The sequence below is a fragment of the Drosophila serrata genome, unplaced genomic scaffold (assembly GCF_035046125.1).
Source record: "Drosophila serrata isolate PLE 108 unplaced genomic scaffold, ASM3504612v1 contig_240, whole genome shotgun sequence".
Taxonomy (NCBI): Eukaryota; Metazoa; Arthropoda; class Insecta; order Diptera; family Drosophilidae; genus Drosophila; species Drosophila serrata.
The window spans coordinates 11,257,983-11,269,304 of NW_028257138.1; the positions used below are offsets into that span (position 1 = coordinate 11,257,983).

An 11,322-nucleotide genomic window follows, 5' to 3' on the forward strand; every position below is an offset into this window, starting at 1 on the left:
AGCCAAAAAAAGCATTAATCTTAATTCGGAAACCTTTCCTATGTTAATTTTTATAAGCTTAATAAATCTGCATACTCAATATAAAATTTTCGAAAATTAAAATTTTTATCAATTTTTTAGCCATTATCTTCTTATAAAAAAAAAAAAAAATTAGGAAAAATTTTATTTTTAGCGGAACAAAGCTAGATTGACTCGGTTATCGATGCTGATCAAGAATATATATGATTTATGGGTTCGGAAATGACTCCATCACAACTTTTGACTAAAATTTAATATAAAAATCGTTTAAAATATCGTTTTAGGGTTTTATAAATTATTAAATATATTTGAAACATTTCAATAAATATTGGGATAGGTAATAAATTTTAACTTAATGCATATACATAATTCAATTTATTTAAAACAATAATTAAAATAATAATTATTTAATACTTCGATTAATAATTACATTTTCATCAAACAAAAATCAATTACATATATTTCTTATAGTGTAGAGCTAAAATTACTGCAGTCATTAGCGTAGAGAAGCTTCACTTGGCCAATTAAAAGGTCTTGACCTTGGCCAACATTAATGCCGGTGTTAAAAATTAGCACCAGGTAAAAATATATATATATATACACCCGTACAAGTATCTTTCTTTAGACAATGTTAATGTGTATTTGCCATTCACATGCGAAAATTCAAGTACCTGTCCACCTGGCGGCATGTGAATTTGCGTAAGTCCCGGCAAATAATCAGGCGAGTGCTTGGCCGATGGTTAAAACAAACGTCGGTGGCGGTAGGCAATCATAATAATGGCCATAACGAGCCAATAAACGATGCAGCCCATCGGACACACACCCACACCCCTTCCCCCCTTTGAAAAACAGTCAATAAACGCGGCCTTAATGCGTAACTGACAGACAGCACCGCCTATATGCGATATGTACGTGCAGCTCGTCCCTCTTTCTACCATATATTATAATTTATATGCCAAACAGATGCTGACATCGCCCAGTCTCCCTTAAAAAATAAAAAAATATATATAAGTCGAGGAAAAACAAAATGATATCCCCAACCAGGATGAGCTTGAGGTCCCATATGCCAGAGGCTCATATTTCATTTCACGACAAAACTGTTGATTTACTCATGAATAATGTCTTTTGCTATTGAAGAACTTTTAAAGTCTGCATTTTGTAGGAGATAATTCTTCAATTTGTTTGCTTTAAGCTTTATTAAGTGATAAATTTAAATACTTTCAAGTTTTATTAACCTTTGTCTTATGTTTATATGTTTTTTAATTAGGTCCAAATTACTGGAAAAATTCTTTTGCTTAGATTTCTATGGTGGGATAAACTTTGAGTGGTACAAAGTGTTATTATTTTAAATTAAAAGAAGAAATTCTAATTATTATTTTGATTAAAATGCCTTTTAAAATATATTTTATTTATTTAAAGTTTTTAAATATTTTCTAAACCTCCATCAACAATAGGACATAATTCTTTATAATATTTAAAAAAATACCCTTGTTTTCTCAACCTTTATCAAATAAATAACACTTTATAGACGATTAAATGCATTTTATTGGCTTATAATAACTATTGTATATATTTTTAATTACACAAAAAGCGGTTGTATTTCTTGGAAACTAAACAGAAACATCTTATCAGCTTATCTGGTTCTTAATCACATCGTGTCGATGGCTGTCGTAAAAGGTAATTGTTTTTTAATGTGAGAGTGTATTTTTAGCAGTGATTTTCCAAAACCATTTAGTCAGGCCTTTGCAAAAAATTTTCTTTTAGTTCGTGTTGTTAATCATAAACTGCAAAATATTTTGTGTTAACTGCATTTAGTTGGTTCAGTTAAGTCACTTTCATGGTCAGTCGATTTTATGGGCCTGTAAAGATTAGCCATAGAGATCCGATTGTGAGCTAATGCCACAGTGACAAAGGGCAATTATAATTTACTAACTGGAATAAAGGAAATTAAAAAAAAAAACGAGTGAGTTCACCCAACTTGATCCGGATGTTGATGGCATTTTAATTAGCATTCTAACGCCCACTTGACTCTGATCTGTGTGCACTAATTAACATATAAAATGTCGACACCTGTCTTATGGCCCCATGAGCAATCACAGATCAAATGAAGGCAAGGAATGTCAGGTGAAATTTATTATCCACAAACTGGTGAAGCAAGAAGATTTATCTGCAAATAGAATTCCACAAATGTCAACTTAAAAATAAGAATAAATTGTAAATAGTATTTCAACAGAATTGTTCTTATTTTATTGTGGTAAAACCATAAATAATCTTTACAAAAACAGGTTTGGTTTAGTTCTAGAAAATATAATTCAGAATACACATCGCAATTCTCACTTTCATTATAATTCACATGTCAATCCAACGGGATGATTCAGAATACGTTAATTCCAAATCACTGTCCGGGTTCAAGGCACCTGGAGAGCCAGGCTATTAGCACCTGTAACGATCATTTATGAACTAATAATAGCACTCTGGAGTTCGCAGACGAATAAAAGAATGCAAAAGTGTGAAAAATAATGCCATACATTCAATTAAATGTGCTATAAATTATGGAGTTGTCTCAGGCGCGTGATAATTCGTAAAAAAAAGAAATAAAGACAATTGTTTTGGTCTCAAACTGTTTGTATTTGTCTCTTTTTTCTGCTTTTTTTGTTTATGGCCACGTGAATTATATTTACCGTGGTTTTAATGTCATTAAACAATTGTTTGTCAGAGCAAACACGAACAAAGCCGAATAATTACCTGAACAGAATTTTCCTTGAGTTGTCAGAGCTTTTGTTTATTAATCCAATCTAATTATGTTGACAAAAAAAGGGATTTTACCTTTCTTGAGTATGCTTAAAGGGAAAATTTAATATTATGGATAAAGGTACATATAACCATAATTGTTAAAGATTTATTGTTATATATTTTATTTATTTATTTACGAAAAAAGCAAATGTCTGTCAGCTTTAGTGTCAAAATATTGCTTACCAAAATGGGGTCAACAATCCATAAATTAAATATTAATATCGTTAAGCCAATTTTGAGTAGATTCTAAATGAAATTTAAAACTCTAAAAGATTTTCATTTGTTTTCAATCCGTTGAGTTCTTTTTTACATAATTTTATCGCTTTTAATTAGTTTTCTTACTCCTCAACACTTCAAAATCTATAAACATTTAATTAATAAACATTTCATCATTATTATTTTCTAGAAAATACCATTTGCCTGTACCAGGAACACAACACCACTTACCGTAAGGAGCTAGGAGCTGTATGGTTTTCCGCCAAGGATCCTTGTTTGGTTTACTCCTGTGCCGCAGGTGTGGCCAAGGATCCTCAAGCTCACATTGTGGTAACTCAGGTGGATTGCAATGAGTTTTACTGCGAAGTGGTAAGTAATTAATTTAAAACCTCTTCTCATGAATTAATTTCCTAATAAATATATACCTATTCCCAAGGGTTCTGAGCTTCGCAGTGCTGAAGGCAGTTGCTGTGGGGAATGTGTAAGGACTCACTGCCAGCATAACCATACCCTCTATGCCGTGGGCGAGTCCTGGCACAATGATGCCGACTGCACACTCCTTGAGTGTGGTCGCCTGGAGAATGGCCAGATCATCATTAATACCTACAAGAGAAGCTGCCAACCTTTGACAGAAGACTGCCCTGCTTCGAGACTGGAAACTAAGAATTGCTGTCCCTACTGTAGACCCCTGAAAACTTCAAGGATTGAAGTACTCCAGGAAGATGAGATTGAAATCTCGGATAATATATGGACAGCTGAATGGTATCGTCAGCATCCTTGCAACCGGGATTGCCAAATGGGAGCTGCGCCCATGACTTGTCACTATACCTTTGTGGTGGAATGGTATCAGACCTTCTCGAAGGCTTGCTATGATTGTCCTCGAAACCTCACCGATTGCTCTCGGCCGCACTGCATCATGGGTGATGGTTTGGAGAGGAGCATCACTGTGGTGAATCGCATGATGCCAGGACCTTCGATCGAAGTCTGTGAAGGAGATCAAATTGTGGTGGATGTGAAGAACCATCTGCTGGGTGAGAGTACCTCCATCCATTGGCATGGTTTGCACCAGAAGAAGACACCTTACATGGATGGAGTGCCTCACATTACCCAGTGTCCCATAACCCCGCATGCCAGCTTCAGATACTCCTTTCCTGCTGATCTCTCTGGCACTCACTTCTGGCACTCTCACACCGGAATGCAACGTGGAGATGGTGTCTTTGGAGCTCTGATCATTCGGAAACCAAAGATAGCTGAGCCCCATGGCAGTCTCTATGACTTTGATTTGAATGAGCATGTAATGATTGTCCAGGATTGGATACATGATACCGGAGCCAGCATATTCTCCTTCCATCATCACTCTCGGGGTGATAATAAGCCTCATAATCTGCTCATCAATGGAAGAGGACGTTATTATAATCGCATTTGGGCCGAGGCCAAGCAGATTCATCGCAGAACTGAGGAGAGGACAACCCAGCCCCAGGATCCTTTGCCCAAGTCACAGGTGGACTTTGTTCAGACTTTGCCCCGTCAAGCGCGTTTGGCCAAGAGCAACAGCACCAAGCTCTTCCCCGTACACTCTCGCCAGAAGAGGGGCAATCTCAAGGAGATTCCTCTGGAACTGGTCCCTCATCAGGTTTATAATGTGCGAAGGGGTTTCCGTTATCGCTTTAGGATTATAAATGCAGAATATCTCAACTGTCCGATTGTGGTTTCCGTGGATGGTCACAACCTAACAGCAATCAATTCAGATGGCTTTGATATCGAGGCCATGGACGTGGGCTCTATAGTAACCTATGCCGGAGAGCGCTTTGATTTTGTTCTAAATGCCAACATGGATGTGGGAAACTATTGGATTCGTCTCAAGGGTTTAATGGATTGCAGTGAGGTCTTCACTTCCGCTTTTCAAGTGGCCATTCTGCGATATGAAGGTGCTCCCGATGAGGAACCCACGGCAGCTTTAAGTTATGCCCACAAGGCTGAGGGGATTGAGTTAAATGTGATGAATCGAGGTCCTGGTTATCCGGATACCAAGACTGTGGCCGAAATGAGGGCTTTGCCTATATACGATCATGTGTCGGGGATTGATCATGATACCCTTAAACCGGAAGCAGACTACAAGTTCTTTATCTATTATGATTTTTACACTAAGAACAATCCTGATTTTCATGACAAGGACCTATATGCCATGGATATGGAGATGACTCAGCAGAATCGACTTTATACACCTCAATTGAATCATATAACCTTGAAGTTTCCTCCAATGGCATTGCTTCCTTCGAGAAGTCAATTAAAGGACTCGGATTTTTGCAATGAAACAAGTCTGGCGGATCAGGGAATTGACTGTAGAACGGAGTTCTGCAAATGTCATCATGTCCTTCAAGTTCCCCTGGGTGCAGTCGTGGAGTTAATCATTGTGGACGAGGGCTTCCAATACTATGCCAATCATCCTTTTCATTTGCATGGTAATGCCTTCAGAGTCATGGGATTGGAGCGATTGGGAGATAATGTAACCATTGAAATGGTGAGTTGTTTTCAAATCTTTAACCTAACTCTTTCTTAACTAAAATCGAATATTAATATATATTTCTAGATCAAGCAACTGGATCAATTTAATTTGCTGAAACGTAATCTGGTGAATCCTCCAGTAAAGGATACAGTGACCGTACCAGATGGTGGTTATACCATCATCCGATTTGAGGCATCCAATCCTGGCTATTGGCTCTTTCATTGTCACATTGAATTCCATGCTGAGATTGGCATGGCTTTGGTCTTCAAAGTGGGGAATGATGATCAAATGGTTCCGGTTCCTGAAAATTTCCCCACTTGTGGCGATTATAATCCGGATTTAAAATCGGATGGTGAAGCTACGGAAGATAATAGCAAACCCACAACTGGTAGTCCACAAAATACTGGCGGTGGAGGATCAGGATTGGAATTTAGTATAATAACTTTGATTGTTAGTCTTTTGCTGTTGAAGTTCCATTGAGGAGAAAGAGAGCATAACACCGAAACTTGCCAAATTAAGAACTTAGAGATTATTTATTAAAGACAAGTGAAGAACCTGGAGATAATATTGATTTGACAAAGAAATTAATTAATGTTCTCTTGCATTTGTATATATATTCCATAGCATCATTTGTAGCCTAAACATCTGTGATTGTCTGAAGAAAGCGTAAAAAGCTCTTTGAAACCATAATAAATGTACGTTAATCTTTTTATAAGAATAATATAGAAAATATGTTTTTAATTGGGATGAAATGGCATTGGAAATTTTTGTAATGATGTGTAAATAATATATATTTATATATTAGCCAAAGGGAAACCGCTAGATAAGAAGGGTTTTTGTTATCTAATAACAGAAAGATGATCATTCTAACTCCTTGATAAAAACCTGGGATCTATACTTAGAATCCTATTAAAAGAACAGTTTTTAGCTTAAAATTATTACTTTTATATTAAATTCCTTCCTCTAAATCTCTCAATACTAAACCAAAACTGATGCAACTTTGTTGAAACATTGCCGCACTTACCTGCAATTAAATTGTGCAATTTATTTTAATGAGGAACAATCTTCCAGAAGATGTCAGGTGGCGAGACGCCAACGCCCTCGGTTGCATTGATAGCAATCTTATCTGGTAACCTCTGGCAACAGCTGGTGACTAACTTGTTGTCGTCTTTTCCAAGCTCTCAGAGGTATCAATGCCTCTGCAGGGACCTGATCTCTGACCTCCCTGACCCTCTATAAGAAGATAGACGAATCGATGGCGATGTTGTTGCATTCCGCGGTGCAAAGTAATCTGGAAAGATGCGCTGGACATCTGGTGCAGGGCATCCGGGATATTATATAAGCGCAGTCACTTGGTGGAAATTAGTCAGACGGAGTCAGTCAGTCAATCATTCCATTGCAGTCCAAGAAAATCAATAAAAATCAATCAATATGTTCGATTGGACCGGTAAGAATGTCGTCTATGTGGGCAGCTTCAGTGGCATCGGATGGGAGATGATGATGCAATTGATGCAGCAGGACATCAAAATGATGGGCATCATGCATCGCATGGAGAACGTTGAGATGATGAAGAAACTGCAGGCCATTAATCCTTCCGTCAAGGTTGTGTTCATGCAAATGAATCTCATGGACAAGAAGTGCATTGATCAGGCCATGAAGAAGATGGGCCAGATGATGGGCCACTTTGATGTGATGATCAATGCTGAGAATGTCCTGCTCGACAAGGATGTGGAGACCACGATGGGAATGAATCTGGTAATATTATATCTTGTACTTTTCTTGTTCATCTGTTTATAACTCTGATTTTTCTCTTTAGACTGGCATGATCCATGCCACAATGATGGCCATGCCTTATATGGACAAAACCCAAATGGGATTGGGCGGCATGGTGGTCAACCTGGCTTCCGTCTATGGTTTGGAACCTTCACCTGCCTTTGCTGTCTATGCCGGTGCCATGCATGGCGTCCTGGGCTTCACTCGCTCTATGGGAGATAAGATGATCTATCAGAAAACTGGTGTCATGTTTATGGCCATGTGCCCGGGTCTTACCACAGGTGAAATGATGATGAACCTAAGGGATAATGTCACCTGGCATCATTCCGAGTCCATGGTGGAGGCCATGGAGAGTGCCAAGCGTCAGATGCCGGAGGAGGCTGCCACCCAGATGATCAAGGCCATGGAGATGATGAAGAATGGCAGCATGTGGATTGTTAATATGGGACAACTGAAGGAAGTGATGCCCACGATGCACTGGCAAATGTAAGAAGAAGGAATGCAGGTTAACAAATAAAGAAAAAGCTTTGATAGAGAGATAAATCAACATGGTTTTTTTAATACCAAGGAAAAATAATATAAATCCAAAAGCAGTCTTGGGATATTTGAATCTTGCAAATTCTCAAACAGTAGGCTTTTACTTATATTGTACTTACATATTCGACCTATACCCCTCGTGTACTCATAATCATTCGTAGCCTCGTAAAGAGCACATTGATTTCTTTTTTTGGGAATACAACAAACTTTAAGTACAAAATTGTTTACCATATAAAATTGTATAGCTAAATTTGTAATTTATCTTGTAACAATGTCGGACACAACCGATAGTCCGGTATCAGAATTAAGTGACACTTGTATTTACTGCGGTGATTATGTCCCGCCAGCTAGTAAAACTTCGCGCCAGAAAGTACCAAATTCAAAATTTAAATCGCGAAACTCTCCCACATGTCGAGAACCGCCTAGGACTCGGAAACGCAGGGTGCCGGTTGATAGGCCCACTTCCTATCCGATCAGGCGCCGCCCGGCTCCCAAGCGGAGGCCCAGGAAGCCCAATAAGGTTCGTAACATCCAGCCAGTACAGGAGGATCGCACCGTAATGACGACTTCACAAGTGGAAGCAAACCCTTTGGAGTGTGAACTTTCCCCTATTCTCAAGGGCATCATTCTCGGTCTAAGGCTAGGCACCCAAATTAATCAAGACTTTGGAACGACTGGCGGGAGATGGCCAACAATTAATTGGGAGCAATATAGCGAATTCCGAAATTCATCGCCAAACCGTTTTGTCACTGCACGGAACATTCAAGCCCTAGAAGAGAATCCAGCGGATCAATCGAATCGTGAACTTCCATCGATCTCAAAGCCTTCTTCTCGTACTTCCATCGCCAGCAGAAGTCCATCTCTTAAAATTACTGAAGTGCCACAGACCGAAGATCCTGACCAAGCTCTAGATCTGGGAAGCATCCATACTCAAACCGGTTCTCAGGGCTTGTTGTCGAATCATGGTAGTGTTCAAAACCTAATCCAGATTGAAGAAGATGTTCCGATGATGAGACCAGATGAAGAACCTGTCCGGAAGACGAAAGTCCAAAATGTAGGCGACAACCAGCTCCAATCTAGGCAAAATCTATAAACAATTACATTCGTATAACAAATATGTTTTTATTTGTATTTAAAATACAAATTTACAATTCGATAATAGTTAAAAATCACAGATTACTTTAATGTAGGTACGTCTTTGTATATAAATACAAATAATGGTATAATCAAGGTTCAAGGCTCTAACCTGAGATTGTCTATTATCCGTTTGGTAATTCAGTCTTAATTACAATTATTCTTCTCCATCTTCCTTCTGAGCTCGGCGGCAAAATCTGCTTTATTATAGCTAAAGTTGCGGCGAATGAACTCATTCAAAACCTTTGCCTGGCACTGTCCCACCTCAAGTGTGGATCGCCAGTCGGCAACATTTTCCGGTTCCACCTGATTCTCCAATGGAGCAAACTCCGGCTTTATTGGGCAGTCATAATGGCGGGAGTGAGCCCGCTCACTCATTGGGTTATGGATAACATGTCGGCAGACGGCGCACTCGAACTTCTCGAAAAGGGATTCACCCGGCGAAGAGTCGCCTATGTGATACTGGCGCGTAACTAGATTAAGGAGCAGCCACTTATTTGAGATGGGATTCTGGGTATTGAGTTTGTGGCTCCTAAACGAATCATACTCTGTTTGATTTTTAGCCAACTTGGTTAAATACTCGGACAAGGCACGCGGATTGGGGAAATCGTTTACATAAATTGCAGATTTGTTATTCGGTTGCCAGTCCTTAAAAAATATAATATTTAAAATGCATCATTAAATAGATTCAAATAATAACTTACTTTAATTGTGGAGGAGCCAAAGTAAATGGGCACAACGCCTATGACCAAGGGACGCCAAAACTTTTCAGTTATATAATCGGGACAGGCAGCGTTCTCAATTGCAATCATAAACTTGTAAATGGATAGGAATTTCAAAAGCTCTGGCGAATACAGATTGTTCAGATAATCCTTATTTAAACTGAAAAAAAAAGATAATGTTGATTGCTTAATTGACTTCAAAGGGCTCTACTTACCTCTCTGGCAGCTCCTTGTTCTTCAAGCAGCCACCGAACGAATCAACCTGCATATATTTCATCAGCTCCTTTACATAATCCTCTCGTCCGGACATTGTGTCACAATCGCTCTGCAGGAACACTATCGATGCCGATGGGTAGGACTTGGACTTTTCGTCATACGGAATGTGGTATTCCAGCGAGGTGAGAGCTTGCCCGCTGGGCAAATACTGTGTGGTCAGTGGCATATTGCTGTAGCGGCTGAACGTTGATGTAAAGTGGAAATTGTGCAGAAATTCCAAGTGGGGCACAAAGGGCACATTCCTGGGCGATTCCTCATGCAGTAAGGCCCAAATTTGCTGCTGTCCACGAGGCAGCGGAAAGTCACTGATCTTCATGTCAGATCCGTAGAACATAACACCCTGTTTGTGGAGAGGAAATAAGCTTAGCTTATATGTGCATACATATGTGATAAGGCACCGCCGGATGCGGATAAGGGGATGCAATCTACACAGTACGAACCCGGGCCAACGGCAGGCGGCTCCGCTTGTTGCTGATGCGGCATGTGTCAACGCCGCACTGGCGCACCTCGTCGTAGTCGAAGGACATGGTACGTGACCACCACAGCAGATGGATGGGATCAGGGGACTTGGAGCTATCGTAGCTCGAGATCCATTGGGAGCAGACGAAGAGAAATGCCAGCCAAAGCCAGAATATTACACCGACTGCCACATAGCAACGTCGTTGCAGCCGCATGGCTGTGCTTCAGGTCACGATTATTTGTATATTTTAAATATAATATTTCCTTGTTTCTTTTTAAAAAGCCGGTGCACCGCTGTTTTGGAACGGGGATTTTTTTCAACAGCTGACAGCTGATTTTCGCTTTCAGTGTTGGTAAACGTGCGAATGGGCCTGGCACCTTACACATCATGTTAGCATCGAAATTGAGCGGTTAGATTTCGATAAAAATCGCTTAACAGTAAGTGGTGGACATGGGCCGATAACTTAGGCGCGAACTATGAAAATGGAACCATATGTGAACATGAAGAGAACCAGTTCCAAAACCTAAACCATTGCAGTTCGAGCACTATTAATGAACACATTATAAATTATAGATATATTTATGTCAATAAATCATCCAAACAATGCCTAGTTTTGTAACATTTACACATACTCTGTTTGTAGTTCAACAGATACATTTTTTCAGTAACAGTTTAACCTTTTCCCTTAATTAAAGAAAAGCAAAAATTATTTTTATTTTTATAAAAATTTTCCGATCGTTCCTATGACACCTATATTATATAGTCGTCCGATTCGACCCGTTTCAACTTATAAGAAATAGAAGACTAACTGAAAAATGTTACTAAGATAGCTTTAAATATGAGGGTCTAGTTAGCCTATAATTGGATAGACAGACAGATGGACATGG

At 39.2% G+C, this 11,322-nt stretch overlaps 3 protein-coding genes across 5 annotated transcripts in view; 2 read left to right on the forward strand and 1 right to left on the reverse strand.

Moving 5' to 3' along the window:
* The window catches only part of Mco1 (Multicopper oxidase 1), a 265,366-nt gene extending 259,103 nt beyond the window's left edge, over positions 1-6,263 (forward strand). For both annotated transcript variants that reach the window (XM_086831448.1, XM_086831447.1), the window contains exons 3-5: positions 3,218-3,396; positions 3,464-5,548; positions 5,618-6,263. In XM_086831448.1, coding sequence (XP_086687574.1) covers positions 3,218-3,396; positions 3,464-5,548; positions 5,618-6,013 — 2,660 coding nt within the window. In that variant the 3' untranslated portion in view covers positions 6,014-6,263. The remainder of the gene's footprint in view (positions 1-3,217; positions 3,397-3,463; positions 5,549-5,617) is intronic.
* A 596-nt stretch (positions 6,264-6,859) lies between these two features.
* On the forward strand, positions 6,860-7,849 carry Fbp2 (Fat body protein 2). The gene is made up of 2 exons (XM_020952083.2): positions 6,860-7,288; positions 7,350-7,849. Exons 1-2 carry the CDS (start codon positions 6,965-6,967, stop codon positions 7,794-7,796), a joined length of 771 nt encoding a protein of 256 aa, XP_020807742.2. The 5' UTR covers positions 6,860-6,964; the 3' UTR covers positions 7,797-7,849.
* A 1,096-nt stretch (positions 7,850-8,945) lies between these two features.
* Positions 8,946-10,827, reverse strand: FucTB (alpha-(1,3)-fucosyltransferase 10). Of its 2 annotated transcripts, XM_020952081.2 has the most exons (4): positions 10,416-10,827; positions 9,915-10,315; positions 9,682-9,859; positions 8,946-9,625 (listed from the first exon to the last, which is right to left on the reverse strand). In XM_020952081.2, exons 1-4 carry the CDS (start codon positions 10,647-10,649, stop codon positions 9,125-9,127), a joined length of 1,314 nt encoding a protein of 437 aa, XP_020807740.2. In that variant the 5' UTR covers positions 10,650-10,827; the 3' UTR covers positions 8,946-9,124. The 2 variants fall into 2 exon arrangements, with proteins under 2 accessions (XP_020807740.2, XP_086687581.1); XM_086831455.1 differs by lacking the exons at positions 9,915-10,315; positions 10,416-10,827 and having other exon boundaries at positions 9,682-9,876.
* Positions 10,828-11,322: the final 495 nt, after the last annotated feature.